Raw genomic sequence first — 18,588 nt, 5'->3', positions numbered from 1 at the left:
AAATCAACTCTAAGAATCAGTTTTACAATTTCCAGTGATAAAATAACTCTTAATTGAATCCGGAAGCTTCAGAATTCAGCACAATTATGCTTTACTTCATCGACAACAACACATAATTGCTGTTCAAATTGGCGTTAATGAGTTTCACAGCATCGAATAGATGAGAAATGATGAGAAAAAGGCAAGAAAACGTGATTTTTCTGAGGGGAGGAAATGAGAGTCAAAGAGTGAAAGAAGAACACAATTCAAATTTATCTACCGTGTCGCTGTCAGAATCATTGGCTGGCGCCATTTCTTTGGAAAAGCGCGGAATGTCTTCGTCGTCGGAAAACACCAGCGGCTCATCGAAGTTCTCCTTGTCCGACGCATAGAAACTATCTCTCTCCGGCTGACTGAGAATCTCCCTGAGATTCGGACGGATTTTCCTCGGCGGCTTCCTCACTTCCATCTCCGAATCCCTGAGAATGTCCCGCTCCTTGTCCTCCACGCGCTTCTCCTCAAACGAAATCCTCTGCTTCTCAATGCGAATCACCTCGCGCTCAATGTCACTCGTGTTGTAATTCTCCAGCTCGCGCTCCAATTCGTCCAGACAACTCAAATTCCCGCGACTTCGTTCGCGCAATTGCGGCGTCGAGCAACTGTCCGTGTCCGAAGTGTCCTCAGAAGCGTCCACAATGTTCACCGTCTCCACGAATTCCGGCTCAAACACATCCACGCTCTCCAGCACAATCTGCCCGACCTTCGGCCGCGGCGCCTCGTCCTCCTCCTCCTCCTCCAGGGACAAATGGACATTCTTCACCGTCATCTTTGGCGTCGTGTTCGTCTCCCGAATCGCCACCACGGAGAATTCATCCTCGCGCTTCTCGTCGCTCAGCAGACGCTCGTCGCTGCCCTTCTGCGAGATGTGCGAGAACAGCGCACTCGTCTCGGCCAGATGGAACGTCTTGGGCAGCAGATCCGGCATCACGCTCGCCTGCACGTCCGCCAGCTGAATCTCCGCGCTGTCCACATTCGAGCTCGGCGTCCGCGCGCGCCGCTGCCGCACCGTGTCGCTCACCACGACAATTTCCGTCTCCTCCTCCGCCGCGGCGCCACTCCGCCGCGCCTCCACGGCCTCCTGTGTACGTTTAACAGCAATTATTTCAACAAATCACCGACCTGCGATCGCGCTCGCATACAGAGACAGTCGACAACACTACACAGAACCACGTTAAACATGGAAAACAGGTCAGCTGAACGACAACAAGATGATTTTATACAAGAGGATAAGAAAGGATTGCATGGCAATTGTTGTTTGGTCATATTAAGAATGTATTTTATTGTCTTTAAGCTTGAAATTTCAATTAAAATCATAAGTTTGTGGCATTTCTAGACTAGAAATCATCTTTGAAAGGCTATTTTAACTCTTAATCTTATAGATAGAAAGCAAAAAGGATTTTAACATGAATTTTAAAACATTTTAAGAGCGATAATATACACAATATTTCAGTAAAATACCTAATATAGGAGTCGTTGCAACTTTACTTTCATAAAATTTCAAATAAGCTGTCAAAAATTGAATTTGCTAAAAGGTGTTGCAAGATTACGATTTATATTATTAAGCATTATGTTTTTTATGTACAAAAACACATTTTTAAAGGAATTTTCTAGCCATTTGTGCACATTTCAACGCACCAAATTGAGGTTAAGTGTTTCCGGACATCCTTCGATCCTTGATTTCATATCAAATAAACTCCAAACTTCGCCTTGCAACGCATTATCGTTCGTATTTCAGTTGTACTTCACACTAGCGCCACCAAACGACCGTTAATTTAAGCTGTGAAAAGTTTAAAGTTGCAACACAAATTCATAGCTTTTACGAACGGAAATATGAAATTCACAATGTTGCAACGGCCAAATAAATAAATTGTGATCAAAACTAAGTTTTAAGAGCGTCAAAGACTGATTTATGACCAACAATTAAATTGACATGCTTAAAATACAATTCAAACTGTCAGACATTTGATCATTTAGCGACAATAAAACAGAAATTTCTACCAAAATCTACAGAAAATCATCAAATTACAAAATCTGAGATTGCGCAAATAATTCAGTGAAATGATCAAAAGAGTCGACAGGAAGGAGGGACACATTAAGGAGATGAGGGAGGAATTAGTTTGCTCGGCCACCAGAAGCAGAGATTTTTAGGGACAAACAGCACAACACAGAATCCAATTGCTTTCCTCCACTTTCTATTCTTCCTTCCAGTGTGAATCCGGGAAGAACCAAATCCTGCACCAAACACACACACAACAATTAGAGACACAAGAGAGAAAATCATGAGATTCTGACCAGCGAGACACTCTGTCTCACTTCCACACGCAAATGTGATGTTATTTGAATTGTGTTTCCCACTCTTCGCCTTCCTTAGCGCATTCCTTATCAATTGGATTAAGACATTGAACGCTTCTTCATCTTCTTCTTTTCTGTCCTTGAAGAAAGAAGAGACACACAAGGAAAAGAAAAGGAATAGAAATTGTCATGCAACAGAGGAAAAACAGGAACATTTTTGACTAAAACAAATTGCTCAAAGCTGAGGATGAAAGCAGGATGAATTGTTTGACAAGAAGAGAATAAAAAAAGGGGGAGAAGAATAAATTGAGCGCTAAAAGCGACAATGAAGACGTGAGTCAATAAAAAATTGCATTAAATACCTGAACAATTTGCTTCACGTGAGAATGTTGTCTCTTCACTTCGTCGCTCTTCAGCGTCATTTTCTCCAAATCCTGCGCCATTGTTCTGCAGAAACAGAGAGAAAATCAAATTTCAGAGTGATTTTCCTCAATCGCTTGCCATCCATTTCATCTAGCTGAGATTTACATCACAGCGAATGCCGAAATATGACGAAAATGGGGGAGGGGGTCACTTTTTTTCACGTCCATCCGTCCGTTCGTTCGTCGTGACAAACGAGTTTGTTGCGCCTAAACGGTAAGAGATGTCGACATGCGGTTTGTGGCAAAGGTTAAAAGTATGCAGTACAAACCGCCCAACCCTCCGTCCGCCATTTTGAACACCCCCAAAAGACACTTTCCTCATTTGTTCAGCCCCTATGGCATGAATCGGGCTCAAATTCTGGTATGTTATAGCTGACCTCAAGACCTTTCCAACGAACCGCCACATAAGAACCTAGGACCTTCCGAACCCTGGATTTTAATGGTGAAAACACAGCATTTTGCTCATACCATCTCGGCTCGATCCCGTCAGATTCCCTTCAGAATTTTGGTCTGCAGATCAACTTTTGGCGCCTTTACACAATCCGATTTTCTCCACAATTATGGCTCATTATGGACGGAATCAATTAATTTTTGAGTTTTTTTCCACACTTAAATTCATTTCCTTGACGATTTTCTCGATTTTCCATATGAAATTGGTCTATTTTGACCATTTTGACAGCAAGCGCATTGTCAGACACGTCAAAGTCAAATTCAGCGCGGGTTGCCCAACGTAAAATCTGCAGCCACACACTCGACATAAAAATGTCGTGAGCAGGAAGGAAAATACACGATTCGCGTGGGGAAGAAAGAGATGAACTAAAACAATTGTCCAATGACAAAAGCTGTGTTTTCACCATAAGAACCAAATTTTGAAAACTTAAATGACCATAACTCCACTTCTAATTAACCAATCGGAATGATTTTATAATAATTGGAAAGGTCTTGTAAAATGCTATCTCTCACCGGAACACTATAACTTGTTAGAACCACCGCTAGAAGTGCTAAAGTCGAAAAAACCCATCTTCAAAATTTTGAAATCAAATAACTCGAAAACGAAACCATGCAATTTCTTTAAATTCTAGTATGTTTTAGTCCAGATCAGGACGTATTTAAAAATAGGTTTCAGTTTTTTGAGGATGCAATAAAACCGGAGTTATGACGGTTTAAGGTTTTAATTTTTAATACGCTGTAACTTCGGTTCTATTTATCCGATTTTAATCATTTAGGGCTCGTTGGAAAGCTCTTGCAAAACTCTAAAACCATTTAGAACAACAGAAATTCATCAGACCACCGTTAGAGGCGCTAATGTCAATCACAATATTTTTGAAATCTTTGATTCAAAAATTTATTCCAAAGTCACTTTAATTTGAGATAATTTCTTTAGTATTTCGATAGTCCAGATCGAGTCGTATCCAAAATGGGGTCGAAATGTTCTGCCAAAGACATAGAAGCTGAGTTATGGCGTTTTGAAATGTTTCTATTGAAACAGGGTCAAGTTGGCGGCGCCCAGCGGACCATAAGCGTTCGCTTGTCACGTCCTTAACTATGATTGATTGAAAAACTCACTTGAGAGACTCAGCAGAAATATTGTCCATATTTTGAAGAGTCATCGTCATCTCGCTGAGCACTTTCATCTCATCAACTTCGCCCATGTTGAGCTGATTGAATCTCACTGCCAGATTATCAATTCGATCGCGCACATCCTCCAAATACACCGCCTCGCAGATTTCCGTGTACTCTTCCAGCACTTCTCGGCATCTCGCCAGCGCCGCCTCGGCCTCGTCCTTCTCCTCCTCCGCCGGCGGCTTGCCACCATCCGCCGCCTTGCGCACCTGCGTGAGAAACAGCTCCACAATCCGCAGATTCTCACTCAACTCCTTGGCCAGCTTCAGCAGAATCTCCAGCTGTTTCTTCGACTCCGTCACATTTTCCCCCAAAGCATTGTACAAATGCTTCAGCGCGTCAATTCGCTGCGACAACTTCTTGGGATTCTTCGTCATCGGATCCTCACAGATCTTCCTGCCCGTCTTAATCACATTCTCCGTCTCCGCCTTCACCTCCGACAGCACTCTGTACATCTTCAAGCAATGCTGCAACTGATCCTCAACATTGTTCGGACTCGCCGACGAAACGTCCAACACAACTGAACTCCTCTCGACATTCCTCAACTCGCCCATGGCGCGATTCAGGCGCGACTCGAAGCCCGACTGAGGCGACGTGAACTTCTCCAACTTCTGACGACACATCTGAAAGCGATCCTCCAGCAAATCCACCTGCTCCTGAAGCCTCTTCGACGCCTCCACTTTGTTGCTCTTCTGGTAAATCGTCACCTGCTCCTTCATCTCCTCCAGCGCCTTCTCGTTGTTCTGGAACTCCTCAATCAGGCGCTGAAAGACATTCAATCGTCACAAAATAGAGCAAAAAAACACCCCCAAAAGAAGTGAAGAAATGTCTTGAGTTGACAAATTGATGGAAAACTCAAATTCAATACAGAAATTGAGTTTTTGACTCTGAAAATCAACTTTTCTAGCAAGTTTTGACAAAAATATCACACAAGAAGTGAATTATTATGCAATTCAGAGTCTTGAAAATCGACATTTTTGTGTATAAAATTGTGAATTAACATGAAAATTTATTTAAATCATCGAAAAAACATTGCAAAAATATCAGCAAAAAGGCTTTAAAGCAGTGAAAATTTGATCATAATTGAGAAAATAAATTTAAACACTAAAAAAATCACATTTAAAAAGCTTTAAAACAGTGAAAATTTGATCATAATTGAGAAAATAAATTTAAACACTAAAAAAATCTCAACAGAAAAACTTTAAAACAGTGAAAATTTGATCATAATTGAGAAAATAAATTTAAACACTAAAAAAATCACATTTAAAAAGCTTTAAAACAGTGAAAATTTGATCATAATTGAGAAAATAAATTTAAATCATTGAGAAAATCTCATCAAAAACGCTTGAAAACAGAGAAAATTTCATCATAATTGAGAAAATTAATTTAAACATTGAAAAAATCTCAGCAAAAAAGCTTTAAAACAGTGAAAATTTGATTATAATTGAGAAAATATGCAATTTTATGTCTCAAACTGACTGAAAATGGTTAATTTTCTCATTTAAAACCTCTTAAATTCCATTTATTTCAACGATTAAATGCATTTAACGCTGCAATTCAACTTAAACCATGAGAATCTTATTAAAAACCTTAGAATTTCTCTCCATTTGAGCTGCAAAATTGTCAAAACTCCTGAATATTGATGTAAAATCATCACTCAATCGTCATTTATTCACTCCTCTTAATTCGAATCTCGCAATTTTCCCAGGATTAATCCGTGCAGGGAATTCGTGTGAAAGCCTTTTGAACATTTTCCGTGCGTTAGTTGGGAAAAACACGAAATCTAACCTGGAAATCATGCGGCAAATCCTCCATCGTGATGTCATTCTCAATGTGTTCCGTCAAGATTTCGTCAACTTTGAATATCCAAAGTTGCAAATTCGAAACTCGACCTTCGCTCGTTTGCGCCTCATTCACCGCCTGTTCCAGCATCTTGCCGCGCTGTTCCGCCTGCAAAAGGACGATCACAAAAGATAGTGTCGCGCATGCAAATGTCGCCAGCGGAAATCATGCAAACAGAGAAAAATGTGATGCGAAATTGCAAAGAGCCAAAAAGATTTCCCCCAAAATTCTTCACCTGATGTTGCAGCAAATTCCAACGCTCGACAACTTGATGGACTTCATCTGTGATCGCCTGAGCCATGAATTGCAGCTCAACCAGCTCATTTCCGATCTCCTGAATCTTCTCCAGACGCTCGTCCGGATGATTTCTGATGGAATTCTCGAGATCCTGCAGAGAAAAGGGCAAAATAGTGAAGTTATTTGCATGAAATTTTGTATTTTGAGGCAAAACATTGAGAAAATTGTGAATTTTGCGCTTAAAAATTATGATTTTACAACAAAAAATATCTTTCTTCTGATGTTTTAAAGCAATTTGTTCACTTTCTTAGACAGAAAATCATTATTTTAATCATTTCTGTCCTCAAAAATTGTCACAATTTCTCAGTTTCTTGAAATTTCATGTGTTTTTACTCTGAAATAATATATTAGATCACAAAGAGTCGCATTTTAATAAATTATGTGCATGAAAAGACGATTTTCTCGAAAATTCTTCCCCAATTTTGAACTTTAATCATAATTTGTGCATTTTTTCAGTCAAATTTGCTTAAAGAATTCCTAAAATCGTAATTTTTTCACTTCTTTGATGTGTTTTTCCTTTGATTTCAATGAGATTTACTCAAAATAATACTAAAAATTATGCAAAATTATCTATTTTCTATCATAAAAAGGCACATTTTGATAAATAAAGTGCTTTAAAAGATGATTTTCTTGGAGAATTTTGAAGAAATTGCTTAAAGAATTCCTAAAATCGTCATTTTTTCACCTCTTTGATGTGTTTTTCCTTTGATTTCAATGAGATTTACTCAAAATAATACTAAAAATTATGCAAAATTATCTATTTTCTATCATAAAAAGGCACATTTTGATAAATAAAGTGCTTTAAAAGATGATTTTCTTGGAGAATTTTGAAGAAATTGCTTAAAGAATTCCTAAAATCGTCATTTTTTCACTTCTTTGATGTGTTTTTCCTTTGATTTCAATGAGATTTAGTTAAAATAATACTAAAAATTATGCAAAATTAGCTATTTTTTATCACAAAAAGGCACATTTTGATCATTTAAGTACTTTAAAAGACGATTTTCTTGGAGAATTTTGAAGGAAATTCATAAAATCGTGCCAAATTTACTCACATCCAATTCCTCTGAGATTTCCTCGGCGTCCGCCGCACTTTCCGGACTCTTCCTCAGCAGCTTCTCCACCTTGTCCAGATATCCGTGCTCCTGCACGATGAGCGTCTTGAAGTCGCCCAGCTGACTGGAAATGTGCTCCAGCAGCGCCGTCCTTGTGTAGACCAGCGAAGTGACTTCATTCCAGCGCGCATTCAACTTGGTGAACTTCTTGGCGAGATAGGAAACCTTGCTGTCCGTCTTTTGCTGCACCAAATCGTCCACTTGAATGAGAATCTCATTGCCAGCCTCAATCAATTCGCGAAACTTCACCGTCTCCTGTTCGCACGTCTCCTTGAGACTCTGGAACTTGAGCTTGATCTGGAAGAGTTCGTTGGAATTGCCAATTTCGCAATTTTCATTCTTCGGCGTGTTCATTTGCAGATCATTCAGCCAGAATTCCATGTCCTTCACGCGTGTCACGACGTTTTCCGTCTGCGATGCCGTTTGATTGAGTTTGCGCGAATTGGCGTGAAAGAGATCGATGAGTTGAGCATATTTCTCATTCAAATGCTGAATTTGCTGCGCCATTTCATCCGCATGTGGCTTTTCACTCGACTTCACGATGATCTCACTGAAATTCTTCACGCTAATAATGTCAATTTCCATCTTCTTAATCTCAATTGCGTGCACTTCGTACTCTTCGCCCTTCTTCTTCAGCATCTTGTGCTCACCGACAATGAAAACATCCTCGCGCAGCACACTCTCGATCTTCTCCATCTGACGCAGAATGTTGTCCATCTCGCGCCGGAAGTGATTGTGATTCTCAATCGCTGTATTCTGCTTGATGATCTTCTCATTCACGCAACTCGGGATCTTCTTCCACGCTTCTGAGAGACTGGAAGCCTCCTCGGGATCAGCATTCTCGCAGAAATACTCAAACAACTCGTGCATCTCCTCAAACTTTCCCAGCAATTCATTGAGTCTCTTCAGATTCTCCGCCATGATTTGTGGATTGTCATTCAAGGCATTCACAGCTTCAGCAGCCACAATTAACGCCTGGAGTTTCTCCCTTTCCTCCGACAAATCCTCTCTGCCGCCCATTTCCTGGACAAGTCTCTGAATCGCCCGCTTCAAATCCGACCAACTCTCGCTGAACTGATCAAATTCCACTTTCCACTCCTTCAGCGCGCCCGTGCTGAGCATCTTCGCCTCACTAATCTCCGGATTCAGCGACTCCATGTCACTCAAGCGTGTCTCCAACTCTTCCCGGGAAGCACTGCTCGCGTGCTGCTTGAACCAATCCCTCGAATCCGCCAGCACGAGCTTCAATCCCGTCAGGATCTTGTGATACTTCTCCCGATTCACATCACTCTTCACCTGCCCCGTCAAATCCTCCAATCTGAACACAAATTCATCATACTTTGAGCCAATTTCCAGCAACTTTTGCTCCTCCAACTCCAAATCCACCACAGACATTTCGACTTTGCACATGTCTAGCAACTCCTTCACCTCCGCATACTGTTCAATCTTCATCTTCAGCTCCTCATCGAGATTGTTGAGGAAACTCTGACGCCTGTTGAGCTGCATTCCCTCGAGGAATTGCGTGCTGTCTTCAAATTGATCAATAAAATGCAGCATTTCAATCAACTTTCCCTCCAATTCCATCACTCTCTCCGTCTTGTTCAAGCGTCGCTTCTTCTTCGACTGCGGCGAATCGTCAGCCTCCTCGAGCTTCTTCACCTCCTCCTCCTGCGTGTCCACCTTCATCTCCTCCTCATGCATCATGATCATCTCCTGGAAATCCTCCCAATTCGACGGCTTCTCAATCACCTCATTGGAGTGAATGGGAAATTGAAAGCCCATGCTTTCGATGCGCATCTGCTGAACGTCCAGAATCTGCTTCAGCGCCTCCGAGCGATCCGTGAGATTCTCCAGATTCTCCACAATATCCGCATTCAGAGCATTCGCCACAACTTCCAACTCCTGCAAATGCTTCCCAAACACCTGCAAATCCTTCTCACCATAGCGCAACTCCTTCATTCGCATCACAACGCCACCAATCTCCGTCACTTCTCTGCCCTCCATCGCCTTCAAATCCGCCTCCCGGGCGTCCATCCAGCGTATGAGGATCCTGTAGTTGTCCGTCAACTTCACCCACTTGTTGCTCAACTCCTGCAACTTCTCCCAACGCGTCGACGTCCACTTCAGCACGTGCGACCATCGCTCGCCCAGCGCCGCCAGCTTGTCCTCCAGATCACTGGCATTCTCCGGCTCATCCTCCACAATCACCACCAGATTGCTCAGACTGTCCACCAGCTTCTGCTGCTCCTCCAGATCGCGCTGGAAGCGCTTGTGCTCCTCAAACTGCACCTTCAGCTCCTCCTGACTCATGCCCACATCCCTGAAGCGCGATATCCTGTCCTCCGTGTTGGTGAGAAACACCCTCAACTCCTCAATCTTGCGCGCCTGCAAATCCGTCAGCTGATCGTGAATCTTCCCCTGAACAAACTCCGCACGATCACGCAACGCATTCCATCGCTTATTCAGCAGTCGCATTTGCTGACGCACTTCTTCCTGCTCCTCCGGCGTCAATCCCTTGGCGCCCAACGCCTGCGAATCCGTGATGAGACGTGCGCCCTCCTCCAGTGCCGCTCCCACGAAGTTCTGCTGCACCGACAGCTTCTTCATGAACTCCTGATACTCGAGAAATTGCCGTCGCGCCTCCGGCAAGTCATCAGCACTCTGCAGATCCTTCGTCAGCACCTCCTCAGCCTCCAGCAGCACCGTCAACACCTCCTCCACGGCACTCTGATACGTCCCAATGTCAATTGACGCATTTGTGGCCGTGGAAACCGGTCTCGATCGCACTTCCGGCGGCCTTTCCTCCTCAATCTTCACCTCTTGCGACACACCAGAACTCAAACTCTCCGTGACAATCCGCTTAACACTCACACTCGGCATCTTGCTGAGATCATCAGCACTCTTTGCCAGCGAAATCTCATCCAATGCCGTCAAATTGCCCACATGAATCGCCGGCTGTTCATCCTGCACAACACTCTGACACTCCACAAAATGCTCCACAACTTGCGTCTCATCCAGCAACTGAATCTCATCCATGCTCTCACTCTGCTGCACCAACAAACTCTGACTCTCCATCGCCTCTTGGCTGCTCAACTGCTGTAGATTCTCAATGGCATGATATAAATACATCACATACATGAGAATCGACTTCTTGTCCGGCTTATTTGTGTTCACATCTTCAGGATCCAAGAGCTGATCGATGTTCAAGTATCGACTGGCCAAATCGAACGCCATGCGCAGCCTGAGAAGACACACATTTAGGCATTTTTTGACTGTAAACAGAGACAAAACACTAACCTTGCCATTGGATGCTGCCTCACAGATCGCTCAAGATCGAATTTCGGCACGTGCTCGTGCAGAATGTAGAGAAACGCTCGTCCATCTGACCAACTGCCCGAGAAATCGCCGATCTTCAGGCCGTGCGGTTCTGTATAGCGTCGTGCCCAGAGCAGCAAACTCTTCTCAATGCCACTCACGCCCTGCGAATTCACCAACTTCTGCCCATCGAAGCTCAGCGCAATGGCCCAAATCAAGCCCAGCGTCAGCTTGGCACTGCCCGCCACGATGTCATCACTGGAGATGTTCACCAGCTTCACGCCGCTGCGCTGCAACACCGTGAGCGCCGTGTTGATGTTGTTGATGTGATGCACTCGCATGCGGCCCTTCTCGCGCCTCAGCCGCTCGCCGGTCAGCACCTCGAGCAGCGCCAGCAGCCGATGCCCGTCGCGCAGGTCCACGAACAGGTCCGCCACCGGCGAGCACGTCGTCTGCCGGCGGAAGAGACGACGTGAGGCCATCGAAAGAGGGGCGAATAAGTGTCTTTCGGCAGTGAAAAACTCCACTTTTTATCGTTATTGTGATTTGATTGCAAAATTTCCTCCAAAAACCCTTGATTTTCCGTCAGAATCCATTAAGAAACGTCGTTTCTTACGACAAACGTGTAAATAATCTTTGAAATATTCATATTTTGATCTTTTTTGAGCTTATTATTGAGCTAAAAAAATTAATATCACTTTGAGAAGCCAAAAATTGTATAATTAAAGGAATTATTCGGGAAAATCGTCTGAAAACATCATAAAATTTCCTTCAAAAAGCAAAATTTCTAAATATTTTAAGTGAAAGTGTTTAAAAACATCTTGTTTTAATAGAATTCTGTGTGTTTCTTTGAGATTCTCTTCTAAAATACTGACCAAAATGAATGCAAAATTCATTCTGCGACTAAGAATAATAAAGAAATTGCTAAAATCACATTGAAAAACCGTGAGAAATGTGATGAAAAGCTATCAAAAACACATTTCAAAGCATTAAATGTCACTCAATTGGTTGAATTACAATTAAATTCAATTTATTCTGACTCTATTGAATTCAATTTATCTCTCAAAAATTGATTTACTGATCAGAATTTTAAACATTTCCACCGATCAGCGCTGAAATGAGCCACAATCGAGACACTTATTCACCCCTCAGCATTTGATATTCATCGCACAGATCATCAAAAGCCACAATCTTGCATCATTTCCCATCTTTCACAGCGCCTCGCCATTCGCGTCACTTCAGGCGCTCCGCTAATTGACGGATTGTGGAGCGCGAGGGTGCAAAAGGTCACAAATTAAAGCATCTTAGAATACCTTGGACAAGTGCGCATTAATCCACTTTGTGAACGTCTTCTTCTGAACATCTTGGCGCTCATCTGGAAAAGACAGAAGAAAGACAGAGTTTTGGAATATTTGCACATATTTATTCAAAACCCAATGCAAACAATTACATAAAAGCGCGCAAATGGTCAGTGAAAAACGAGCATTTTTGTCACACATTTCCATTATCGCACAAGTAAAAATTTCACAATAGACATTTTTTTTTTCTTTTCGTTCAATTAAAACTCTTAATTGGAGAGACTTTGTTTAATTATCAATTCAAAATAATAATAATTCATTATTATTATTTTGAATTGATGATGCAAAATGTGATGAGAAATGTGAATTTTCTCCATTAACTTTTTCAACCTTGTTGTCAGCGCATTTAATCTCTGGTTATAATGAAGAAATACAACCATTCATTCATCAATTCTTTTCACACTCCGCGACGCGAGTAATTGTCTCTTCGCACCATTATTATTACGTTCTCTTCAATGCGTGTCATCTTATAAAATGCACGTATTTATGGCTGACAAATTCACACTGTCACTTTTTATCTCTTTTTTCTTTTGCTCAAAACTGAAAGTCGCCGAAGAATGTTTCATTCCAGATGTCTTTCAAAGCATTTTCCCAATGAGAATTGTTAAGAAAACTGTTGTGAATTGAAGATTCACACCTAAAATCTTGATATCCGGGATGCAAACCACATTTCAAGATTTCTTGAAATTGATTTTGAGCGAGAATTTGCTTTGAATCGATACAAATATGATCAACTAATAGTTATTTTTCAATAAGAATCATAAGGAAAACTAAAAAGACTTTAAGATCTTGATATCCGGGATGCAAACCACATTTCAAGATTTCTTGATATTTCAGGATTATTTTAAGTGTGCCCTAAATATGCCATTTTTGAACGATAATTTACTCTCAATTGTTGTAAAAATAATCATTTAGAGCACAAATAGTAGAAAAAAACTTTTTGATTTCTAGAATATCAAGTCTTGATCTTAAACATAAGTTAGAAATTTTAATTTCTGCTATGAAACAATCTTAATTAAGCTCAAAAACATGACATCATATCGACTTTACTCTGCTAAACGGATATCAAATTAAAAATAAACTATTATAATAAATGAAGGCTTGTCAAACTTCCCAAAACGCCACTTAAGTCTTCCAATATTTAGCACCAATTAGCTTCAAATTAGTTCAAAGCACCCGAAATCGAGGCACTAATTTAAGCCCCGCCCACTCAAATGCTCCGCCTTTGAGCTAATTCTTTCCGCTTTGAGGAGAAAATAATAAATTCAGTCATCGCGATAAGACAGGTGAATTTTTATCTCCTTGTGTTCCAACACAAAGTGTCTGTGTATATAAAACGATAAACGCCACTTTTCGGTCGACAATCTCGTCAGACATCAATGTTCCTAAATGTGTTCACAATCTCTGGTGGTTTGAAATAAATTTCTCCGGCATGAAAAGCATAAATTGATAGCAAAAATCCATTTAAGAACAAGTCAACGACAAATGATTCATTGATGAGTCTTTGCTTTCTTTCTCTTTCATTGGCAATTGACTTTTCATCTTCTCTCTCTTTCTCTCTCTTTCCTTCCCTCCAAATTGTTCTTCAACTCAATGTTCGCGCGCGCGTCGCAAAGTAATTAAAATCAATTTGATGGCTCAAGTTCGATGACAAAAAGAGTTCAATGAACTCTCATCTGAACGCGCTTCTCTCTGACTTCCCTAAATATATTTTTTTTTTCTCTCTCTCTTTTTATCAGAACACTAGATGGAAAAAACGCAATTGGTTAAAGACAAAATTGATGTCAGAACAGTTTGAAATAAATTAGAATCGTGACAATTTTACACCCATTTTGGCCCTTTTCTCTCTCTCTCATTCTTCCTCCCTTTCGAAAATATTTTCCCACTTTCCTTCCTTCACATTCTCTCATCATTCACAATTAATCTCAATTGCATGTTACCCATCGGAAATGTGGGAGCCTTTGGCGAGATTAGACGCTCTTTGCTGCTACAAGAAATCAATGGGGGACTTTTCAAACTCTCAGGCTCTATTTTTACCCTCAAAACAGTGAAGTTGAAGCACGACATAAAAGCCAATCCTGTGTGTGAAGCCACAGAACATTTCACGCACGCATTATCTTCATGTCATTTTGGATAAAGTGCATTGATGATAGAATGTGAATAGCGATTAACACCCAATCAGAGAGGATCATAAATCGATCTCACTCTTTCTCTCTGTGTGTTTTAAACCACTTTGTGGCGAAGCGCGAAACCCAATCGCGCACAAAGAACTGGACAATCCGCATTCGCGCCCAGGAATATCAATCGCATGTCAAGAAGAAGAAGTTCGCGCTCTTCGGGGGAGAGAAGAGAATCATTCAGCACAACTTCATCAGGGCATATCAAATAGAAAGTTGTCAATTTATGCGACATAAATCTTCGGCGTATGCCTCAATGGCGTGCGATTAAAGAGCAGCAAAGAGCAGCAAAGAGAGGCAGAGCGAGAGGAGAGTAATTGGCGTATTTCGATGACCATTCATGCAAATTCCACTGCAGCTGAACAATTTGCCACTCAACATTCAATTATGCTGAACAATATTGGACAACATTTCGCAGCATGATTGTGGGAAAAAAATGTCACAGACAAAAATTGCCGAAATTCCATTCAACACACAATCTCAGAAGCTTATCTTATCACCACGCAGAGGAATTCCTCTCTTTTCTTCTAGAGCATCTTCTCTGATAAAGACGCCAAGCATTTTACTGCCGAAATCTGCTTCATTTCTATCGACTGAAGGCTATTCTGGGCGGAGCTAAGAAGTGGGCGGGGCTTAAAAGAATTTGACTGTAATTCTAGTTTGGATAAAATGTACTCAAAAACTATTAAAAAAAAGACTTTAGAACGAATATTTTACAATTTATCTACTTTTTTTTATATTCTCAGTCAAAAAATCCATTAAATACCAATAAAATTAACTGAAACATTCACAAAACTAGAAAAAAATACTATAATAGACCAATATTAATACTTTAATGAACGATTTAGAAGCTGTTTGAGGTCAATTTGGCAGTTTTCACAGCGATATTCCCACATAATTTCCTACTTTTCCTCCTTAAAACTTGTAATTTTGACTTTTCCTAGTTTACGCAACACTTTTTTTGTAAGAAAATCATCCCAAACTGCAATCATTTGCATAAAAACATCTCTTTAATGTATGAAAACTTGATTTTTATTACTTGTTTAGATAAAATGTATTAAAAATCGACTTTGAAAACTAATATTTAAAGTTTATCTAATTAATTTTAGTCTAAAATTCTGATGAATATCAATCAAATCAACTGAAATATAAACAATTTTAAGCTCTTTAAAGTATATTTGACAAATTTCTCTGTGATTTTAAGGCAAAATTCTAATTTTGCTCCCTTAAAAAATTGCTGGGAAAAATTTCAACATTTTATAAAGCTTTCATGAGCAATTTTAAGAGCAAAATCCGGAGAATATCTTCAGTTCTTCAAACAATACAAATTTAATTGCTTTAATCACCGCTAAATTACCTGAAAGGGATCAATTTCCAGCAATTTTGCATGAATGAAATCAAAACTCGGCAGGAATTCGACAAACAGTAATTTCTCTCTTAGGAATTTCTGCAATTGAGAAGCAATATTGCAAAGAAATTCACTAATTAGTCGCGCGCGCGCGTTTCTCAGCCGATAAATCACACGAGAAACTCCAAGAAAAAAAGCTGCATTTGTCATCCTTCTGGCAAAAATATTATGCATTTGTCGATAACGTGATTCTTGTTTGTATTTCTTCAACTTTATCGCACACTTTTGTGTACTTTTCCAGCACTCCTAAATCGCCTATAAAGAGTGTATAAAGATTGTGGAGTTGCTGGATTTCCTCAACTCCGAGCGCCTCAATTGAGACTCTTTTGGTTGTGCGATTTTAATGCCCAATAAATCCCACAATCACGCACCTTCAGGAGCTCATTTTAGCACCTTAAGAAACCCTCACAAGAGAATGTCTCTGAACAGTGGCGAAAATGCAGAAAGTTTACAATTTTCACCTCAAATCTCTCGCAAAGCGCAATTGCGTTGATGAAAAGTATTTGCAGCACAATTTCAGCGTGAGTTCATTGAGTATATATTTGTCCACGTGGGCGCGAAATCGAGATTTCTCAACAATCACACAAAAACAACGACTAGTTTTCAACAACACCGCGGCTGAAGAAACTCTTAAAGATGCGAGAATTGTGAACCCACTCGCTTTTTCAAAAACAATGCGCGCCTCAAATCAACAAATTTAGTCTTGTTTTTTCCACTTTTCAAGTCATCAAATGATCCAGAAATGACATCAAAATCTTATCAATGTTTGAAGGAAAATAATGCGATAATCTCTCGATAAATTACAACACACAATTAATTGTCTTGTCTTCCGACCAAACCCCCAAAAAAAAAAACAAGAAAATAGACAAATTTGCATTTCCGCTCTGCAATTTTACCGCAAAGAAATCACGAATCAATTCACGGATCATTTAATTTCGCCTCACTCTCGCGATCACTGCCTTCAAATCGACGGGTGCTGGGAAAACTGTTAAAAGTCAAAATCACCATTTTTCAGCAGAGCAAGTTTAAAATTTACCATCAAAATTGGTGCGAAATTTGCCAAATTTACTTCAAAACGCCCTCAAATCGTCCGTTAAAGTGCAAATTTTGCTCTGTATTTCTTATTTTGTTAATATTTTAGTTGATTTTATCGGTATTTATTGAAATTTTTGACTAAAATATGGCAAAATTATTAGAAAATTTGGAAATATTACATTTCAAGTTCAAACAAGTTCTAAAAAATCAACTTTTCATACTTTATTTGAACTTTTCTTTAAAGTTTCTCAAGTGAAAAAATTTAAAATCTAAAAATATATGAGAAATATTTATTTAAAGTAAAAAAAAATTTCCGGATAATTCTGATATTTCCAAATTTTACTTGAAAAACCATCAAAATGCCTTCAAATCGTTCCTTAAATTGCAAATATTGCTCTGAATTTCTTATTTTGTAAACATTTTAGTTGATTTTATTGGCATTTATTGGATTTTTTCACTAAAATATGGCAAAATTAATGGAAAATCTGAAAATATTTGTTATAAAATTCAATTTTTTATACTTTGCTTGAACTATTCTTTAGTTTTCAAGTGAAAAAATTTAAAAGATTTGAGAAATATTCATTCAAAGACTAAAAAACATTTTAGAATAATTCTGAAAATCTAAAATTATTGTCTGACAAGTCATTTTATGCATTTCACTGAAATTTTTGAGACATTTTTCTTAGAAAAATTTTCCCATTCGTGCTTTTAAGATAAATAAGATTTTTTACTGTTGTTTCATAAGATAAAAATCTCAACATTTTTCTACAGGAAGAACAAATAATAAGCTTTGCTAAAAATTCATAAGATGAAAACAATGATAAATCGACTTTTTCGTAGTTTTCCATTCACCCGTCGAAATGCATTTTTCAATGCAGAAAAAAGCCAAAGCAGAAGAAGAAGAAAAGAAGAGGCAAAACTGAGCCCATGAAAATCGTTGTCAATCTTCCAATGACCTGAAATACTCTCGCGTCTTCTTCTCTCTTCCACATCTCTTCGTGCTGTTTACATTTGATAAGATTCGCGCCCGAGTGAAACCCCAGGTTAATTCCGAATGCATTTTGCCACACATAAACACACAGTCGCAGCAAAAGTCAGCGCAATTCCTTTGCGGGGCTTCCAAACGAATGCGAAGAAGCAGCGCAAGAATGCCAAGGGAAGAAGTGAGAGAGAAAGAGAGATAATAAGGAGATTCTCCAGATCGTGATTCGAATATAATTTTATGGAGGGAAAGGAATTTTTTCCGTGCGACTCTGTTTAGAGAGAGAGTTGAAAGAAAACCGGGAAGAGAAAAGGGAAAATATGCGTGGCTGAATCACAACACAAAATCCCTCAAAGTCCAGTGAACTCGTTTTTTGGGCCTTTTTCGGTTCATTGGCTCCAATTTTTGTCCAGAGATCCTCAATGGAAAATGTCATTCGATCGAGATTTTAGGATCTTGAAGAAACTTATTGAAGAGAGTCTTAAAAGACGGACTAAAAAGGAAAAAGATATTTCGGAAAAACCAAGAAATCAAAACATCTTCAAAACAAGAGCTGAAAACTAAACCAAAACCGTCTAAAGATTCTTATAGAAAACTTGAGATCGCGGAAAAATGGATGTTCAAAAATTCTATCCAGTGATTTTGTATCCGGAAAATATTGAAAATATTCAAAACAACTTCAAGAA

The 18,588-nt window shown here is 39.7% G+C and overlaps 1 protein-coding gene across 5 annotated transcripts in view; it reads right to left on the bottom strand.

The window, feature by feature from the left end:
* Positions 1-18,588, bottom strand: part of LOC132264957 (dystrophin, isoforms A/C/F/G/H) — a 209,724-nt gene that overhangs the window by 190,149 nt on the left and 987 nt on the right. For 3 of the 5 annotated variants that reach the window (XR_009468550.1, XM_059765308.1, XM_059765309.1), the window contains exons 2-9: positions 12,256-12,317; positions 10,925-11,394; positions 7,568-10,868; positions 6,454-6,606; positions 6,165-6,326; positions 4,320-5,140; positions 2,694-2,778; positions 260-1,117 (exon numbers count right to left, since the gene is read on the bottom strand). Coding sequence is in view for 4 of the 5 variants with exons in the window: in XM_059765308.1 (XP_059621291.1) it covers positions 260-1,117; positions 2,694-2,778; positions 4,320-5,140; positions 6,165-6,326; positions 6,454-6,606; positions 7,568-10,868; positions 10,925-11,394; positions 12,256-12,317 (5,912 nt within the window). In the remaining variant the exon portion in view is untranslated. The remainder of the gene's footprint in view (positions 1-259; positions 1,118-2,693; positions 2,779-4,319; positions 5,141-6,164; positions 6,327-6,453; positions 6,607-7,567; positions 10,869-10,924; positions 11,395-12,255; positions 12,318-18,588) is intronic. The other 2 variants (XM_059765310.1, XM_059765311.1) reach the window with 2 other exon arrangements.

This window comes from Phlebotomus argentipes, unplaced genomic scaffold (genome assembly GCF_947086385.1).
Source record: "Phlebotomus argentipes unplaced genomic scaffold, Phlebotomus argentipes genome assembly contig_2, whole genome shotgun sequence".
Lineage (NCBI taxonomy): Eukaryota > Metazoa > Arthropoda > Insecta > Diptera > Psychodidae > Phlebotomus > Phlebotomus argentipes.
This window is presented reverse-complemented; position numbering and strand designations above follow the sequence as displayed.